This window comes from Onychostruthus taczanowskii, unplaced genomic scaffold (assembly GCF_017590055.1).
Source record: "Onychostruthus taczanowskii isolate IOZ18803 unplaced genomic scaffold, ASM1759005v1 scaffold123, whole genome shotgun sequence".
NCBI classification, from domain to species: Eukaryota; Metazoa; Chordata; class Aves; order Passeriformes; family Passeridae; genus Onychostruthus; species Onychostruthus taczanowskii.
The window spans coordinates 680,946-701,498 of record NW_024498385.1 but is presented as its reverse complement, the minus strand read 5'-3'; the positions used below and the strand labels follow the sequence as shown (position 1 = coordinate 701,498).

At 40.4% G+C, this 20,553-nt stretch overlaps 1 protein-coding gene across 2 annotated transcripts in view; it reads right to left on the bottom strand.

Annotated features, from left to right (window-relative positions):
* Positions 1-4,759: 4,759 nt before the first annotated feature.
* LIFR (LIF receptor subunit alpha) overlaps positions 4,760-20,553 on the bottom strand; it is a 53,669-nt gene continuing 37,875 nt past the window's right edge. For both annotated transcript variants that reach the window (XM_041396000.1, XM_041395999.1), the window contains exons 14-20: positions 18,858-19,037; positions 17,143-17,244; positions 15,367-15,534; positions 14,609-14,770; positions 13,486-13,579; positions 12,864-12,942; positions 4,760-12,195 (exon numbers count right to left, since the gene is read on the bottom strand). In XM_041396000.1, the coding sequence (XP_041251934.1) occupies positions 11,551-12,195; positions 12,864-12,942; positions 13,486-13,579; positions 14,609-14,770; positions 15,367-15,534; positions 17,143-17,244; positions 18,858-19,037 (1,430 nt within the window). In that variant the 3' untranslated portion in view covers positions 4,760-11,550. The remainder of the gene's footprint in view (positions 12,196-12,863; positions 12,943-13,485; positions 13,580-14,608; positions 14,771-15,366; positions 15,535-17,142; positions 17,245-18,857; positions 19,038-20,553) is intronic.

Here is a 20,553-nt window from a genome sequence, read left to right as displayed (position 1 = left end):
CTCATGGGGAAGGAGAAACCCTCTGTGGCTGGGAAAAAGCAGGATAAAGTATACCAGATCAAGATGTGCCTTTGAAACCAAAGTAAATGGAATTGGATGCTTTGGGTTTTAAAAGGAAAATGCGTGGAGTTTGAAAAAGAGTGAAAACTAATATTTCTGGAGGCTGAAGATTTTTCTGTCTACGCAGTGTAGCCCTGTGGGAGTGGCCTGACACAGCCTTGGGAAGTGTCTGAGCTTCTGGTCGCCTGAGGGGGAAAATTCACATCTTATGAACTTGAGGGTTTTTCCAGATGCTAATGACCTGTCCTGACCTGGCACAGAGTAAGGAGATTTGACTGGCTGTACCCGTAATCCTCTGGACATGCTGGGCTGGTGTTGATGGGGCTCTACCAAGGTCCACAAACAGCATCATCCTCTGCTCTGCCTTACGTGCCTGGCCTTTCCCATCCTTTAGTTTCTGTCACAGAGTTTGGAGACCAGTTCCAAGACAAACATCTGGTGGGAGAAGTCTCTATTTTAAGATAATTTACTGCAGAATACCGGGCGCTTTGGTACGAGGCGGTGCTTCTCCAAAACAAAAGCGGCTCTTCTGAAATGTTGGGTAGGGAGGGGCGTGGGTAGGAAATACCTCTGTTGTTGTTGTGGGAAAAGAAGAGCAGCTCCCCAGATATCTGTTTCCAACTCTGCTTGTCACCACGCGGGAATTCGGGGCTGGCAACATCACCCTGCAGCGGTGCAGGCTGAGCACGAGCAGCACAGCTGCGTGGTGCCGGCCGGCCGGGAGTGGAGGCGTGAATAGCAAAGATGCTGAGTGGTTCAAATAGGTAAAAAAAGGATCCTTTCTGCATCCTTTTAAACACAATCTTAGAAACATCCCTCATCTACATCTCCACTCTTCCTGGTAAAGCTTGGGCATGGGTTCCCACTGTGGTTTCCACTTCAGGGGCTGAACAGGAGACAGGTAGCAGAAAATCAGGAACATCTGACTACATGTGGAGGCTTTGCCACTCTCGCTCTCTGCCACCTTCCCCACTGATGCTGGGTCAGGGAAGGATAAAGGAAAGGTGGACAGTGAATGACAGAGTGATTAGTCATTTTCCCAGGAACTGGCTGCATGTGCTGTCTCCAGGAATGTTTATTAGTCACATTATTCATTGCTTGGGCTGACTCAGATGCAAGGCATGACCCCAGTGCTGAACAGGGTAAGTTCCTGCCAGTTGGAGCCGCGTCTCTTGCTGCAGTTACCTGAGCAAACCAGCAGAGAAGGCAGCAGCCACAAGTGCTTGTACCTCTCTTTGCAATTTTATCTCCTTCCTTAAACTGCAGCTCTTATTTTTCTTACTAGTTTTCCACATTATTCCCAAAACATGTAATATTCCACTTAGTAGGGCTGAACACCTGCCTTGATGCCAGCTTTGGTGGGCTGAGTCAGGCTTTGTGCTGAGCACTGGCTGCTGGCCAGAGCTGCTTCCTAGCTGCCCCTGACTCTGCCCAGGGCAAAGTGTGTCTTGCTGCTCTCCACTACTCCTCCATCTCCATGGGAACCAGCTACTAGGAATCAGCAGTTAGGTTTAATCTACTTCATCCTAAAGGAAAATAAGGATAAAAGAAAAAGAAAGCAAGTCAAGGAGTTCTAAAGCCAGATGAGATTTAGCAATGCTCCCTATATTTGGAAAATCCTTGCTGCACTGCTTTGTCCTGGGTCAGCTAGGAGCTCATTTCCATCCCAGTCCTCCCAGCTTGGCCCCAGGGAGCAAAAGAGTGAAGAGGAGGGGGAGGAAGGGGTTGCTAGGATTGGGAAGTTGCCCATTCCCTGGATGGAGTATTACCCTGCAATAGCTGCCTGGTAAAAGTTGCTATTTTGTCAGCCAGGCTTTCCTTTTCAGAAAATGTTTTCATTCTGTTTGCACAGCAAAGTAAACTGGGTGGAAAATGTATTGTTCCAGCTCTGCATGTTCAGCTCCCTCCATGACAGCATCACCCCTCAAGAGGAAAATCTCCTCACTTTAAAGGACTAGATAAGGTACAGTCATGGTTTACTCAGAGAGAGCAACAGCCACATCCCATCAGACAGATAGTCTTTTATCACCATTTACTTCTTGGGTGGTGGGGGTGGGGTGGGGGTGTTCCTGTTCCCCAACTCTCTCCCACTCCATTTTTTGTAGGTTTGAGTCATTGTGGGCCCTGTGGGGTCCACAAGGCACTGTGATGTTGTGCCCTTGATTCTGCACTTAGGCATTTCACTCACGAATAACAGCCTGGTGCCAGCACCTGTGGTCACTGCAGCTCTGCAAGGTCCTGGCTTTCTGTCCCTGTGGACAGGACTCGCTCATCTGTGAGTGCCCTCTTGTCAAACCCCTTGTGATGGAGACTGCCTGGCAGTGCTGTGACCGACTGCCCTGATTTCTTTTGAATATCCATTCACTGTCACAGCATTTTTCTTTGTTCATTGTGCACTAAGACAAAGATTACATTGTTCCTCTTCCCCAACTCTTTCTTTTTAAATCATTCCCTCAGTCTTTCTTTCTAGGAAAACAACTGTGCCAGTTCTTTCAACACCATCTCCACAGGCCATGTTTTCCAACACTTTTTGTAATTGAGATATATGGAGAAATGTGGAAAAAATAGAGCTGCAGAGCGCAGACACCCCATGTTCTGTCCCACAAAAGAGGAGCTTTCCAACCTAATTTTTTGTTTTGCAGACTCTTAGTTTCTACTGGCAGTAGTGGCAGCCTATCTCATCACTTTTTGCAAACATGGCAGAATTTTCCTAAATTTTTGTCTTTAAAAACATGGGAGGAGCAATACCTAATATTTTCTTTACCATTTCACTTGCTCCCGCTTTCTTTTCTTCTCTACAGTTTTTAGTTGTGGTGTCTGCAAAGCAGAATTCAAAAATTGAATTACCTGTTTATCATCATGTTTAGCTTTCATTTGAACTGATTGTTCTTACCAAAACACAGATTTCTTTTAATAGTTAACAAATGTTTCATACAGAGGAAATTCAAGCTTTATTTATGTGTTGAGAGAAGCTTTCTGTGGTTGCAGATCCAGGGGAGTGCGTACTTTGATGCTACAGCCACTGCCACATTGGGAGCAACCAGCACTGGCAGTACAGGGAGAGTCTAAAAGAAGATAAGAATCACAGAATCACAGGGTTGGGAGATGTTCAAAATCATCGAGTCCAACCTGTTCCCTGAACCCTCAACTAAACCGCAGCACCGAGTGCCATTTCCAGTCTTTTTTTAAACACATCCAGGGGTGGTGACTCCACCACCTCCCCGGTCAGGCCATTCCAGTACTTTATCACTCTTTGCACAGAAAACTTTTTCCTAATATCCAACCTATATTTCACTTGATGCAGCTTGAGACTGCGACCTATTGTTCTGCCAGTTGCTGCCTGGAGAAGGCTGTGTGCTGGAACGAGACAGAAAACATGGATTGTCTGACTCCCTCTCTCCACTCTCAATATGATGGTGATGTATGGGACAGTTCATGAACCCTGCAAAAACCCTCCTGCTTTCATAGTCCTCTGCTGCTGCTGTTGTGTGTCTCCATGATGATCATATCTACTCATTCTAGCTGCCTGGGAGCTGTGTTAAATATACAGCCCAATTGGATTAACCTGGTTTTGCCAAGGATTGAATTAGCTATATCTGAACATGTGCAATATCTTCAGAAGATATTGCAAAGCCATCATCCTCTTAGTTCTTTTAGACCTGAGACACAGATGGTGGAGTGAGACCTGTCTGGAGCTCCTCCCTGGTGTCCCTGCTACCAGAGCAGTAGCAGGGTTGGAGAGGGTAGTGTGGGTTTCACTTGTCAAACAATTAAGCCTTCCCACATTCCAACAGTTCTACGTGTTTTTTTCAAAGCAATACTCTTCAGTCCCACTAAAAGACCTAAATCCCACAATCCCCAGTGCTCAGAAGAGCTCCCACACCCTGCCCAGTTGCTGTCACATCAAGCTGCATCAATCTGCTGTTGTGGGGCAAGGAATTGACTCTGACTTTCAAGGATGCCTCCAAAGAGATGGAAAGAGCACATGCCATGATGATTTTTGTGACGTGCTGTGGTGTAGCACCTGTCATTACACATTGCTAAGGTCAGGTTATTCCCAAGTAAAGGTGCTCTGGATTAGATGAGCCAACACAATTCTTCACCTGTCATTAAGACACCAAATGACAAGACATAAATGACAAGACATAAGTGGACTCAAACATAAGGCTCATGATCATTAGCTGGTCATCTCAGTTCCACTTAAACATGCTGAGAAGGTGTTCTGTGCCACCCAAACCAACCCCACAGTGCACAGCCTGGGCCCCTCCATCCTGCCACTGTGCCCTTCATCCCGGCACAGGGATGTTCCCCATGCAGTCTGCAGGGGCTGATGTCTGCACACCCCCAGCCCAGGGGTGCAGGGGGATCACATACCAAACCCCAGCTGTGCTAGAGCCACCAGCCAGGGAGGACACAGGTAAGTGACCTGGGCTTTTTCCTATCACTGCATTGTACACCAAGAACAGGAGGGCTTCAGTGGGCCTTGGAAATGGTAGGATCTGTTGTGCAGAGGAGAAGCTGCTTGGGGAATATTTGTTACTATCCACTCTGCCTATCAGGAAGCCAAGGCTGTGCTTGCTAGATCCCGTGGTTGTTTACTCTGGCACAAAATTCAAATAACTCTCTTTGTACTGGGGCATGAGCAGAATTTAACTCTTACTTAAAAAAGAAATAGGAAAGCAAAGAAAATGAAGACATATAAGAGTGTAAGAAAATATATTTATTAAGTTTCATGGCAATACTATGGCAAAATTGTTAAACACATGCTTACTTTTAGACACCCAAGCAATACAACAAGAATTACATCAAGCAAGCAAACTAGGTTTAAAATGTATGCAAAGTTGCATCTTAGTGCTAGGTTAGTCTTAAATGTCAACTGCCACACTGAAATATTCTATCCCCAACATGATCCCATGCTTCCTTTTTTAAGCATGCATTTGTTTAACTGCTTAGCAGATAAATTTTCATATTGATACACTTTGTTGAATCAGTATTTTACTTGGCATGCCACAGCTTCTTTAAAGTGCCTTGTGATGATTTTGCTAAAATCATGAAATAAGTAATTTTTCAATAGCAGATTTGGAAGCTGGAAAATTTCAGTATCATTCAGCAACAAAAATATGCTGAATGACTTATTAGATTTAGTGTGTTATGAAGACTATTTTTTCAGCTCAATTTACTGATTTATTTTCAGAATTAACTTCTATAGATGACTATGTCAAATTGGCAAACAATATTTTCACTAGTATTAAACAAAAGTCCATTAAAATCTTCATAAAAACAGAACATAAAAAACATCTCTAAGCAAATTATTTATGCTATAAAAAATATGGTATAAAAAGAGCTAAAAAAAACATTGAACCTATTCACAGTATATTTTTAAAGTTACAGCATTATAGTACAATGTTGTGTGTTTTTTTCAGGTGACCTGTATGATTCCACCAGTTCTGATGTTTTGTGTGCCACAAAAGGCTCAAAGTTCAAATTGCTGTTACCTTCAAGTAGGATTTCAGATACGACATGATTCAGTTGTCTTCTCTTTTCGTTATCCCCAGTTTTACAAACTTTTGACATGCTAAAAAAACATAAAATGTTTCCAAAGCCATTCTTGAACCACGTTTAGAAAACATTGACAGAGTGATGTTCAAAAATTATTTTTTTATTGTATTACTACTAAAGGGTGTGACCTTTCTATTTTACTTTGCCCTGCTGGAGCTATTAATTTTAAAATTTTTCTTAATCCCAGTAATGAAAAAGTGAAAATTTCACTTTTGCTTTGTTTCTGGGTTAGTTTTACTCACTACCTTTTGGACAACATGAAATCAAGTGAGCTGCAAAGGTATTGAACCTTCTAGGGGAAGCTGTCCTTAAATCTCCACTGAAGGTTGCGTTCAGTCAAAATGCAGATTTGTGACTGTCCTAGAGATGTTGTTAGGTATTAAACTGAAAACCAAGGATTTATCTGCTCTGGTGCACCACAAAGTCACCTGGACAGTGCTGTCACAAGAAGAGGGTGAGACTGGAGAGGGATTAACCCCATCCTCTCACGAAACACCCTGCCATTAGACCAGCTCACCTGCATGGGGATACCGAGCCTCTGCTCTCCAAAACCCAGAAGTCCTCTAGAGTTTTTTTTTTAAGTTGTAAAAGCTGAAGGAAATAATAGATGTTTTTGTGGGGGAGAAGTATTGTCATGCATGCTGGGACAACTTATAAAGTTAGAGATACCATCAGTAAATATCATCTGAGGTTTGTTTGTATAACATGCTAAAAGAAAACAAACACTGGCTATCTTAGAAACACTGAGGAAAATCTAGAGTTATATAAATGGGGGAGGGGAAAGAAAATCGTGGTGGAAGAAACTATTTTACAGCTCCTAATGAGATATCTAAGACATAAAGGAAGATGTCTTAAACATAAAGGAATTAAACACTCAAACACTTCTGAATCCTTGTCTAGCATTTGGGGTCTGGGTCTGTGTTTCCAGGCTGGCTAAGGAAAAGATGAGGGAAAAAACCAACAAATATTGCCAACTGCCAAGAGCATCTTTGAGCATCATCCACAGAGGGCACCATTTAATGCACAGCACCACAAGTGTTGCAAAGTGTATTTGGAGGAGCACAAGGCGGCAGGTGCTTCCTCTAGACAAAACTGTCTCAGAAGGTATAGATTCATGTACAGGACTCCAAAAAAATCACTTTGGCAGCTGTAAGCTGACTTTCTCTGCCATATGCACCTAGGCACATGATGATGCAAGCACATGTGTGCATAAAGGGTTAGGACTTAAGTGTTACAAATATTAAATGTCATTTGCACCGAAGTCTTCATCAAAGTCTCTGGCAGAACAGAAGATGCTATTTACACGGGAAGCTCTTCATAGATTTATGGTACACAGAGCTTTGTTAGCAATCTCATTCTCTAAATGTTACATTTTTCTAATATCTGTCAAATTATTTTAATATATTTCTATCTACTTGTAGGGATACAGGTATTCTATTTACAAAGCAGTATTTATTTAAAAACAGAGCACACAATTTATCATTGCCTTTTCAGAGTGATGTCTAATCACCTTCTCTCTCCAGTGCACCCAATCGCTTTCATTTTTGCTCCTATTCATGTTCAACTGAGTATCCTGGAGGACATGGTCATGGAAACATGGGAACAACCCAGCACTAAGCTTTACCCAGCTGAACCTATCAACAACAACATGAAAAGGTGACTTGAAAATGCCTCTTCAGAGCAGCCTGAAGCTCGAGGCCAGCAGGAGTGTGCTGCTGCCACGTTCCTAGCAAAGTAAAGTTCTGGTCCCCCACATAAACCAAAGATGAAGAAATGCAGCACATCTGCCAATTGTGCCATGACAACACAGCAACTGGCTCCCTTTGGAAATGGTTTACCCATGAAAGCAGCAACTAGAGATAATAAAGACAGCAAATGTCAGTTATCAGGATCTGTATCTGCCTATACAGCCACTGCACAGCAGGGGAGGTAATTCACTGCCTGCCAGTAACATTAGCTTACTATTTTGCTGATATATTAACTAGTAGTTCTGTGAGGTATATCACATGCAGATCCACCATCCCAAAATCTAACACAAGCTTGAGATCCCAGATCTCGTGCATGCAAAAAACCCAAAAATAATCAATGTGTCAAATAGAGAGTGCACAATGATACATCAAATGTGACTGATGTTCCACATGTACAGTGAACAGTACAAAAACCCATTACAAAACTTAAATTGTCACATATGACAGGCATGGCTCAAAAATAAAAAGCAGCAGAATCAACAACTTTCTTCAGAAAGCAACTGCTTGGCATTAATACCCTACATCTCTGAATACTGATCCTGGAGGACTGAAGTTAGGCATGACACAATCCCTTCTGGTGATATCCCTTCTAGAATTTGTTGGGTTTTGCTTTTTGGTTGGTTATTTTCATTTTTTTTAAAGCTGCACTTTCTACTCTTCTAAAAAATGAAGTAAAAAGCCAAAATAACTAAAAACAAATGTTCAATAAAGGATAAGATTTTTCACAAAAGGCTGGTTAGGAAATGCTGTTTAAACTTTAGGATTCCTAAGATATTTTTCAGAAAAAAACTTGTCTGAAGAGGCTCATCAGGAAGCTAGAAGGCACTAGTACAAAGAATCTGATCCCCTCTGATACTTACAACTGCTATCAAAGCATTTAGAGGCTATGAGAGAGCACCATGCTTTGAAAGAGTATTTGGTTCAAAGACATTCCTAAAGATGCTTCACTGGTTTAACATGGCACTTGGGCTCAGAAAGCAAGTCTGTTCCCTGACTGTCCCTGTCATTCATCCCTACTGCTCCATGTACCTAGGGGTGGCTGATCACACTAGCAGACCTCCTCTCCCTATGCATCTGAATTCACTGCTGAAGATCTGAGATAGGCATTTGAAAGGCAGCACTGAAGAGGCTCAAAGGAAACCACAGAGGTGAAGCAGCTGAGCTTTCAAGTGCTGGAATGACAACTGCTTACTGGCTCATCAGCATTAAGCAACAATGATGCTACAGATACTGCACAAGCTTGTGTCTCTCCCACATCTGTCCCACTTTCCCACTCTTCTCACTGAAGTCATTGCTGTTAAAGGACCTTTCTGACCTGCATCCTGAAAGTCAGAACACCAGTTATATAGTCAAGAATTAAAAAAAAAAAAAAAAGGAAAAAAGAGATGAATAACTAGGTCCAAGAGAGTTTATAACATCAATATTGAGGCAGAACATGCATTTGTGGAGCTTTTCCTTACCTAATCACTAAGAAATGAAGCAATTTAAAATGTTGTTGTCTTTACTGAATAGCAGAAGCAGCACACTGGGAAACCTGAGTATATGATGCTTATGTGTAAGTGACTCACCATGTGAACACTGAGAATGGTCCTAAACTGCTTCCTATGAGAGCTCTCTGTGTTCTCTGCAGCTGCCTTGATTTCCAGTCTCCAGATTAAAAATTGCTAGTACTCTCAAACTGCAGTTTGATTTTGTTTCTTGCAATACACAGCCATATGAAAAGCACAGTTATTCTTCATGGTCAGCTGTTCTGCTACAGAGGGGTTTTTTTTCAGTTGGATCACCATACAATACTGATTGCTCCTCTGTACTGAGAATCTGCTCTGTAAAAAAATACCACTAACCACTACCCATACACACTGTCCATGACATCATCTGCTTTCAATTAAAAGCATATAGCAGCAAAAGCTAAAATTCATCTCTTAGGAGATGGAGACATTAAGCCAAATCTACACTAGTGAAAAGAAATACTCTAAAAAAAGAATAATTATGAAAAACAGTTGTTACTATTAGGATTTAGCCTCCTCCCAGCTATCAGACACAAAGGGCTTAACTGCTTCATTTCATGTGTTAGTTTAATGTTCTAAGTTACAGGCTGATGCTTGGTCACAAATGGACCTCAGCTCTTTTCACTGCCAGTCTTTTCACGTGCAGTCCTGCTAATTCAAAGACTCAACAGATGAATCCTATGTGCACTTTCTGTCATTTCAGAGACCTGCCAGACCTGCAGACTAATCTGTTTTTCACTACTTCACAGCTCACTCTACTGGGAGGCACACACAGGAAGCTGTTACCTATTATGGTAACTATTTAGTGCTTTGCCTTTTTGTCAGTTTTGAAACAACTCTATATTTCATTCTATGGAGATGGCAGAGACATGCCAACCTCTGAAACTGAAGACCCATTGCTGTGATTAGGTTTAACTTTATGCTTGGTTTTATTTTGATGGCCAGATCATGTGGGTTGGAGACCAAAGGTCTGTCAAGTCATCCTCCTGGTCTACTCTCACACCTTTACGACTAGCAGCCTAGCCAATTCAGTCTCCTTATCTGTTTTGTTTAGAAAACCATTCCCATGTCTTATCTATTAAAAAAAAACCCCAAAACCCAAAACCAAACAACAATCCAAACCCCAAAGAAAACACTGTAACTAAGAAAATGGAGATTAAAATAAAATTTGGTTAGAACTTTATGGAGACCCTTTTTGATCAAACTCTTTTAACATCTGATGTCTCCCCACTGTTTTACAGCAAGAAACAGGTACATTTCTCAAAAGTTTCTCCTGTAAGCTAGTGAAATTCATGTATGCCACAGCCTGAAATTTACACCATGAAATGTTACAGTTGTCTAGAGATGCACATGGGAAAACAAGCATTTTAAAAGATGATTGTTCTAAACACTCCTTTAAGCACAAAATGTATATCATTTAAGCTTTCTTTGCATCACATATCTGGTAAAGGAGAGGTAGAATTAGTGGCACTAAAACCTCCCTGGGTTTCTCCCTGCCACTAGAGAAACCCTACCTTGTACTCCCGGGTAGGATATGTATAGAAGGTCCTGTTGGGTTGACACGTTAAGATCAAAGATCAGCCAGGCAGCAGGTAATACAAAGCTAATACAATAAAGGCCATCCAAAAAGCAATTTCTCCTCAAGGACCTAGTCCTACTACCTCTAATTTCATGTGCCAAACTGCTTCAGCAGCTAAGGTGAGTAGACAGAGATTTCCTCATGGCTTACATTACTGCATAGTGCAAAGACTGCTGAACATTGAGGGTGACTGGGCTACTGTACCACTTCAAAGAAGGAGATCTGGAGCAGAAGCTATGAAATACAAAATGTATTAGTGCAATACATTAGGAAAGATTAACTCTTTAACCAAAAGATAGAAAAAATATAGAGCATTCTAAGTTTTTTTTTTTTTTAAAAAAAAGGAAGTTTTAAACTTTATGCAGTTCTTGTTGAGGTTTCAATCAGTGTTGCACTTCTTTTCCCCAAGTTTGTACCCCTGAGTCAAACATTTAATAAACATTGTACAGTAGGTACAGAAATTAGTGTCTAGTCAAAAAGCAACAGATTTGAATAGCCATTGCTTTTTAAGTGTTAAACAGTGACAATAACCTTCCATACAGGAGAAGAAAAAAAATAGCACACTCATTTGTTCTTTGTTTATAACTAGGTACAAGATCTCAACAGTTTCCAACTGCATTGTTTCTGTGTCTTAGGCTGAATTTGCTTTAAATTAAACCTTCAGTAAGGAAATCTGTTGGCGCTGCATCATTTGAGTCTGCACGGTTGAGAACAACTACAACAAAGCAAAGCAATCTTTCCAAGTTATAAATTTCATGAGACCACTTTTATCTTGGAGCACTGTGTGAAGGTAGGCAGAGTTCTTTGACTATAATTATCAGGGGCTGTAATTTCAAAACCCCTTGCATCCAATATATTTTACTAGAGTAATAACTAAATTGCTATAATTTTGGCCTCTCAGCCTCTATTACAATGGAGTATTAACACTTTGACTAACTTAAACATGGTAATATGGTAACATTCAGCTCACTAGAACTTCTGCTGACTGTCTCCAAGAATAATTCATTCCTTTTGCAGTTTTCTTCTTCCTTTCTTTACAATATCAGGAATAAAAGCTTATTCAGAAGGCAGGTTCACGTGCAATGAGGACTCACTGTTAATCATTTGGTTTGTTCTGAAAAAAGTGTGTGAAGGACCACCCTGTGTTAATGGGTTTAGGAGAGTCTTCATCATCTTTTGGGGGAAGCAGAAACTGTCGGGAATTAATTGAACATGGGCTCCCAAAAGATGCATTTTCATTGCTGCTTTCAACTGATCCAGGGGAGTCTGGAGTGCCCATGTTCCACGTGTTTGTGTTTGTGTTTGCTTGAGGTCTGTAACCTGCAGTTTTATCCAATTCTTCCTCCACAGGTGAATGACCCTCTATTTTCAGAGCACTGATAGAGAGCTGCATTTGTGGCTTATAGCCTGCCGTAGTCACTAAGTCTATTCCGGGCTCCTCCTCTGGTTTAATTTGAGGCTGATACATTGACTGGATGTCAATGTAAACCACCTGAGATGACCCCCCAGGTTCATCTGTAGGGGGATTTGAGATCTCCTCTTCAATGATAGGGGGGCAGTAGGAGACAACAACATGGTTTTCCATTTCTGAGTCAGAGCCATCTTCAGGCACAGTGGTCTCTGCTGCTGGGGACATCATCTCTGTGTCTTCAATCTTTGGAGCGGTAGACTGTGTTTCCACCACTTCAACACTATTGGGGGTGCAGGGGTTCATTTCCAGTGTTTTAAGTGTCTTATTCCCCTGAAATGAGAAAAAGGAGAAGGGGGAGACACTAAGCCAAAAGATCTGGAAAACCTGAAAGCAACAAGTTGCCAAAATTACAGCAGTTTGGTGGCTTGTGGATTGTACTCATCCAATGGCCACTAGTACAATACATTAAAAAAAGAAAAGAAAAAGCATTTATCATTTTCTTGCTCACATTCCTGTTACTTTTAGAAGTATTTTATGCAAATTAAAGACACTGCAGTAAATGTTTGAGAACTTTCTCCGAATCTTCAAATCTTTGTACAACCCATTCCCGAAGGTTGTTTAAATATTATGCCCCTCTCCAACTAATGTATCTACCAGGATAATGGGATATGGTAGATCTCCATACTTCCTGCTTCTTTTAACACTTTGACAAAGATGGGTGTGTTACTCCCATATTTTATCAGGCACTGACACTTCTTATTAGCTGGAAGGAGAGAAATGCAACAGTCCTTTCCTAGTTCAAACATTGCAAATAACTACATTAACAACAACAAAGCTCTAGATAGCACCTGACAGAAGTTACTCAGTAAATTGGCTTGCTTCTCTCTGCCACAGTTTTTTTCTACAATTGGAACAGATGAGTCAAAGTTTGCAAAAGAATTCTTTAACTGGTTTTATCTTTCAGAAGCTTAAAATACTAGATTTAAAATAAGGGTTACCTCACAGATGTTCCTCTGAAACTGCAGTGCCTTACTGTTCTCAGGATTCGGGATTTCTGGATAAAATGTTTCTTTAATCCTTTAAAGACGAAAGAATAAACTATTATAAAGATAGCAAGGCCTGAAACAGATTGTGAATACACAAAAGGAGTCAAGACACTTCCCTTTAACTCAGAATACTGAAGACATCTGGTACAAAGATTTAGTGTGTTGAACTTTCACTACGTATAATGGAAAAAACAGCAACCTTTTTCTTTTTTTAAGTCGGGAATTTAATATGCCACATTTACTAAAAGTTGAAGATGGTATGTCCATCTTTGTTTGTAGAGGGCACACAAATTACAGTACGTCGCCAGATTATTTCCATTTGGGAACTGTTTATAAATGGTGCTCACTGGAAGACAGGCTCCTGCAAAAACTTTTTGCATTCCTCCCTTTGACCTCTCTCCAACTCGGCTTCTCCCTTGTCCTCCACATAGTGTTTTTGCCACCCACCTGTGAACAAAGCCCACTAACATCTTTGGGTATATAGAGAAAACAGGGAGTAACTAAAATCATGGAAAACCCTAGCACTGAAGCAAACACTTCCAGGAAAAGTTGAGAACCCGAGACAGGCATTTACCATTCCCTCTTTCGGTAGCAGAAGATGCTGGCCAACACTCCAAGCAGCAGCACCACCGCGACAGGGATGAGAATTGCAATGATTAATCCTACAGCTGGCAGATAAGAACAAGAGGAGACAGTAAATATATATCCAATGTTACCAGTAAGTTTTATTCCTTTTCTAATATTCTCCCTATTTAAAGACCATTCCATTAAACTCAGCTAGTGCAGTGGGCTGCAAACAGTGACCTACACCTATCATCCTTCCCCTTTGCTGGAATTCACAGATTCAGTGGTAACTACAGGAATCAGCAGGTATTTCTCTCTGATTGTTTAATTACAGAAAGCTTCGTGTGCAGCACAAGACTCATTGGTATGGTGATTCTGTCCTCACTAAGCACTGGCATTGCACTTTCATGCTACCTGAGCTGGCCAAGTTTCTGGTAATGGCTCTTCTAGGCCAACAACTAATTGCATAAACAGCATTGTCTTTTGTATGTTTTACAATGCTTCCAATCCCTGGGCTTTAGCTCCAATAGATCTCCACTACCTTCTTCCATTGATATTAAATGCCTCAAGCTTGATTTTCATGTATTTTAGTTGAACCCCAGTGTTTAGTCCTTCATAGGAAATACTTTTTTTCTCTCATTGTCCAAAAATCTCTTTTATATAGTTGTCTTTCTGTGTTTGCTTCTGTCAAGGGATCAATAAAACTGAATTCAAAGTCGAGAAGCATCTGTTTACAACTCTGAAACTGATAAATATTTCCACAATGTCTTTCTTCCCACCATGTATTAGCAGACATTCATCATGGGAAACCTGACAAAAACAGCTGGCTGTTTGAGAAAACTAAGCTCAGACTCCACTATATTTAGTAGTAGGTTAGAAGTTATTTTTTATGCATACATTACCATGAACTACAAAGTAGCTGTAATAGAAAAGGATCTTTCCCTCACTCTGAACTGTATTTTTGTATTTATAAATAACCAACTAAATAAAGGCAAAAATTAGACTGTAGGCCCAAACCACCTACAGGAACAGAAAAAAAACCACAAACCAACAAAATAAGCTCAGATTTAGACACACCATACAGCCCCTGTGCTAAAGAGAGGGATATGTCTGAACAGGGATAATCAACTTACAGTCTTCCTTTGTCACCACATAGAGGCTGTTAGGAGGGCTCAACCCACCAGCAGTGTAGGCTTGTAGTTCCAGCTGGTAACTCGTTTTGCCTTGAAGATCAAGTATTTTCATAGACTTCTTTGTTAAGTCAGTGATATTGTTAACTTTAAGTTCTGGATTCCCTGTTTGTTTGGAAGCAGTAAGAAATGCATAACTTTATATGAAAGGATTCAAAAAGACAACCTCAGCTTTAGCAAAACTGTCTTGAAGTGAGCAGATGAAACCAGAAGAACAGTCCGTGTAAAGAAAAATCGAAATAAAGGACCCTAGCACCAAACAGCACAGGAGTGTGGTGCTGCTGCTGCTGCAGATTTACTGCATTTCCTTACCCTCCTGCGTGTCCTCTTATGAACGTGAGTCAGGCTTCAGTCCTGACAGGACAGGAACTGGCAGAATATACCCTATTAAATATAGCCATGTAACCTCCCCACCTCATCTACCCAGGGTATTTCAGCACAGGACAGCATGACACATTGCCACTTAGTCACTGCATTACTTTAATGGCCTCAGAGAGACAGTTTTCTCCAACTTTTGCTTTACATTAAAAACAACTGGGCTAATCACATGAAGGCATTTTAAATCAGGAGCAAATTATAACAGTGAGTAATGCAACTGAATTATTATTAAAGCACCTTTTTTATTAAAGTGAAATTAAATGATTGTAAAATAAAAAGAAAATACGTAAGCAAGGAAGTTGCAATCTACACAATTAACTTACCTGATTCTGAAAGTCTAGGCTTCAAAGCATCTTTTTCACCTTTTGCAAAAGAAAGAAGATATCCTTTTAGAAATCCTCGGCATTCTTCAACAGGAATGTCTTCCCATTTTACCAATATAGAATCTGAAGAAGTTTCTTCAACAATAAAATTTGGTGCAGTTTTTGGAGCTGTAGGGAGAATTATGAAGGAAGAAACCAGTAAGAAATTACTTTATCATAAAATGCTGAAACCATGTAAGCATTTCATCAGTTTTATTTTGGAACTAGCATTTTCCAACCTTTTCCTAAAGACTCCTCACTGTAAAGTATGTGTGAAAGACTTAGCAGGAGCAAAAATACAGCTATATTGGACTAATTGTTAATAATTGCTGCAGTATTAGCTAATAAGAGGTGCTAGAAGAAAAATTTGTCTTTGGTCAGCTGTCTTACAGACCCATAAATGTAAATACTCTTCTTCCTGCAATAAACCCCAAAACGATTGTATAAACATTCAGAGGATACATATTAGCTTTTACAGGCTTTAACTCTGTGACTTCATATCTTGTCTTAAAACTAAAAAAACCACAATTTTACCATCTCAGCTTGAAAGAACTACTTTTAGCAGTTTACACAAGTCCTTATTCCAATACCTGAAGTCTACTGAAAGTGTTACAGCAGATAATGCATACTGCCATGCATAATGTCAGGACTTTGGCTTTGATCCAGCACGGCTGAACTCATGTTTAAGAATGCATCCATTTTTCTCTTGATGGTTATCTGTCCAAAGGCAAATCTAATGTTTGAGAATGAATCTATGCTCTTGTGCATTTCTCAGTTCCTAGTAAGTTTCTTCTACACATTCAATGCATTTTTAGTCCCTCAAAGTCTTTGTATCTTGAAAGTTTCTGTCTGATCTGTTCATAACACACATGGAAAACTCTTCTGGGAAACCTTTCAGAATTTTTGCAGAATACAAATGGCTGAAAATAGAGTTTCTGATAAAATTGCCTTAACCTCACCTTCAACCTTAGCAATGAAATAAACAACACCATTTCCAAGGACTCTGATTATGTCAGCAGTTCAGTTTCTAGGCAAACTATTTTAGCAGAAAACACATTAAAGTTCAAAGTGAAATGGGTGCTGTAGTTACAATACAATACAATACAATGCAGCTGTGGTGTTAAAGTGTAAAGTCATGTCCAGACACATGGGAACAGAAAGCATTCAGACACTAATGCATCTTCAGGCCAGCAAAGCTCAGCACTGGGTCAAACCCCAGTTACCCAAACAGGGTTGGTGTGGGACAGAATACAACTGCAATTCTCAAAGTGGTTGTGCTCCAGGATCTAGTTTGGATCTACAAAGTGCTTTCATTTCAACACAGAAATGTTATGGATAATTTTTACATTTGAGCTGTACTAAATTTTTACATTTGAGCTGTACTAAATTTTTACATTTTGAGCTGTACTAAATGTGCTTCAAAGTTTACTTGGTCTTGATGAATCAAAAAAGTTGCCTCCTCTTGTGTAGAAGGGACCACAGCCATGTGGTTCAAATTATGCCTGTGAATTGCTGTGACACAGTGCCACCACACAAGCTGGAGAACAAAGTGTTATTGCATATGCTTGGAACTTGAAGTGGCTGGAGAAATGTGTTACAGTTATATGCAGAGAACAAACAGGAGTAAGTAGTACTGCATGGAGATTCTGGTCTCAGTCTTCTGCCAGCACTGAGCTGAAAAATAGACAAAGACTAAGTTCACTTTGCAGAGATCCTGAATGATAAAAGTGTACTCACGCAGCTCTTTCATATACCCAGTTACGTTTTTCAACAACTGATATCCCATGGATTTGCAGCCATACAGAGAAAAGTTGTATCTCACACCAGGTTTGAACAGAGCTGCAAGAGAAAATTGCTGTAAGTATATTTCACTTCAGAAGAATGATGCTTGTAGATTTCACATGATGCAGATATACAAATATGTATCAAAAAATTACAAAGTATAATGGTATAAATACCATTCCTACTTGTAATTTCTACAAAAGCTATGCCATCAGATGTGGTTTAGAAGCAGTAACCAAATCTAGCTCCCAGAGAAAGTTTAGTACTAAACAAAGAGGATTCAAAACAAGCTACTCAAATTGCATAAATTGCCCTTTCCACGGGGAAACACAAATTGAAGTTACCAGAAATAATCCCCTTCCTTTCCTCCCACAGCAGCCATGTAGATCCTGCCTCCTCAGAAATACAAATGCATTTTGAAATAACCAGGTTTAATGGAGCAACAGTACAAAAGATATGCAGAAAATGCTCAGAAGTGACAGTGAAACAACTTAGTAAGGAACTTCAGTCTTGACCTGACTTTAAAAAACACACATAATCATCAAATCTATGCTTCTTCACATGTCTTTGGTGGAAGCACAGATATTTGATGCTGTAATGTGTAAATAATTTTCCACTTTCTGGGATTTTGTCACGTCAGGACTGTACACTGCTTTCAAGACTTTTTCTAAACAGATACCACTGAGCAACTACACAGAAGTCAACTGGGCTTTGCAAGAGTTCAGGTCCAGCCTGAGGGATTCTCCTAGCAGCACTAAGAGCAGAGGTGAATTTGCCAGCTTGAGCCCAGCCCTAGCAGCTGGACAACTCATAAAAGAGTCACATGCTGCAAGAACCATCTCCGTGAAGAGCTCAGGAGTAAAGCAGTGCATCACTGGACAGACACAGTATTGTCTGCTTAAAAAAAAAAATCTCTAGCTAGCACAAACAGAAACAACATGGACACAGTGTTGTAATTACAGACAGAAAAACATATTGCCCCCATTCTTCCAGGTCTCATTCCCCCCCAACATTCCTATGTACACAGCTCCAAGTTGTTTCCTTGAATGGAGACTTTATTACTAAATTCTTCTAAAAGGCAAATATATACCCTTATACAAAGCAGAGGAAAAAATTCCACATCTTTAATGTGTTCTCGCTTTCCTCTTCTGCTGCTACTAGTCCCACCACAGCTGAATTTCATTTCCCTGATCTGCCCACCAGCATCTAAAGACCTGGAATGTGCCCTGTTCCAGGAAATTTCAATAGTTGACAGCAAGCCAACACATGGAGGTCACACTTAAAAAAATCTGCCTCATGTAAAAACAACGGATTAGTCTGCTCCCATCCTGAGTAGCACTGTTTATGCTTAGAATCCAAATAAAACCCCTAACTCTAGATTAACCATTATGCATTAGGCTGAGTTAGGAAATTGTGGCGTACAGCTACAAGAGGTAATTTCAAAACAGTTAATAAACACAGGATGACAAAAGTTAAGTCAAGACTGATATTTGGATTTGGCAAGACTGTGTAAGAAATTAAAATAAACACAGTACCAAGAAGAAATTAATTTATTTACACAAGTACACAGCAATCAAACAATCTGCAACCTATAGCTTCATGCTGCTCTCATTCCACTTGCTGCTCAGGATCTCAACCAGAAAGATTCACAAGAAAGTACTCTGACTTACCAGATTTTATCACTGCATTTGTTATATTTGAAGGAAATTTCTGCCAGTCCACACTACAGGGTTCAGACCCAGATGAATGACACCATTTTACTATGTAGCCACATGTCATGTTGGGGTAAGAATCCCAAGAAATATTAATTCCATTTCCCATTGCCACGGCCTGATCTGTTGTGACATTGTCTGCAACAGAAATGACACAAAAATCCATCAAAGAGCAGACACTTATCTACAGCCCAAGATGAAAGAAAGCCTTCCAGCCACAGCACAATGGCTTTATAAACGGCAGTCATTTCTAGGAATGAGAGGCACGAGTGAACTGAGAATTCGAAGCAGTGCACTCAGCTGAGCCTAGAGTGCTTAGAATCAGACATAGCCTGCAGCAAATCTCTCAGCCAGCCTTAAGTATGATGAAGAGAATTGCAGCAGCTCAGGACTGGCTTAAAAAGAATTTTTCAAGGTAAGGATTTACAGCAGATGTCAGGTTCAAATATGAATTGACACCAATCTGGCAGGAGCCTCCAGCTATAAATTCCCACTGTCATTTCATCAAATGGTTTGCTTTGTGTTTCTTTCAAAGTGTCTTGCTGCCACTCGCCCAACCACAGACAACCATTTTTCATGAAGAATCAACGCAATAATCATGTCCCTTGTGAACTTTATGGTGGCTTCAGTCTACCAAGGGTAAATTTTACAAGAAAGAAGAAAAAAAACCTTTGCCTTTAGTCTATATTTCTTGTTTCTGATTATCAAAGGTTTAGCTGTTCTTGTGAAGTGATCAGATCTGGGAACAGCTTCCGATTCCTGCAGCTGCCTTCCATGGCTGTCCATCACATGGGACCCCGCAGAGCTAAGGGATGGTTTCCAAAGGCCACCACAAAAGGGGTGGCCCTTGACAGATCTGCAAAAACAATCTCAGGGTTTCAGTTTTCCTTTTTCAGTGTTCTCATTTATGCTCCCCATTGAGTCGATTATTTCATTTTATTAAAGCCATAAACCATGGAAGGCTGAAGGGCAAGCACAGTTTTTAGGAATTAGTGTTATGAAAACTTACTCTCACAGATGTGCTGCAAATGTCAAAGGACTGTCTATTTCTAAATAATCTTAGCATACAGTTAAGTGTACAATTGTTTTGTAACTTGCTCATGGCAAGAAAAAGACACATGAATAATAAAAGCAAATCAACTCCACAAGAACCTTGATACTTTCCCCAGAAAAACTACTATGCATCCAGTGAAACTACATTTCTACGATGCTGTAAAAGATCATATTTCTAATGAGCAGACTTGAATTTTTCTATTTACAGAAAAGAGTTTTTTACTGACAGTAATCACATACTGTCTAAAACCCACTTAAATACACCACACTCTACCTTATTTTCTGAGCTAGACAACTAGAAATTCACCATGGGCAGTACTGCTCATTTTGGTGTATTTATAGCTGCAACCTAGACTAGAAGAACAAATAACTACTAGCACTGGAGCACTACTGTGGTAGGGGAGCCTGGACCAGCCAGATTATATGCCCCAGCTCTCTACAGAGCACTATTCAGAGACAGTGACAAATTAATTATGGCAGTGTATCCTGTGTTTGTGTTTTCAGTTTTCAGAAACTCCAGCTTCAGACCCTCTGCTCTCTTCTTGACATTAAAAGCACTTACAGACTGCACACAGGAAGCAGCCAGAAAAGATGTCTGGGC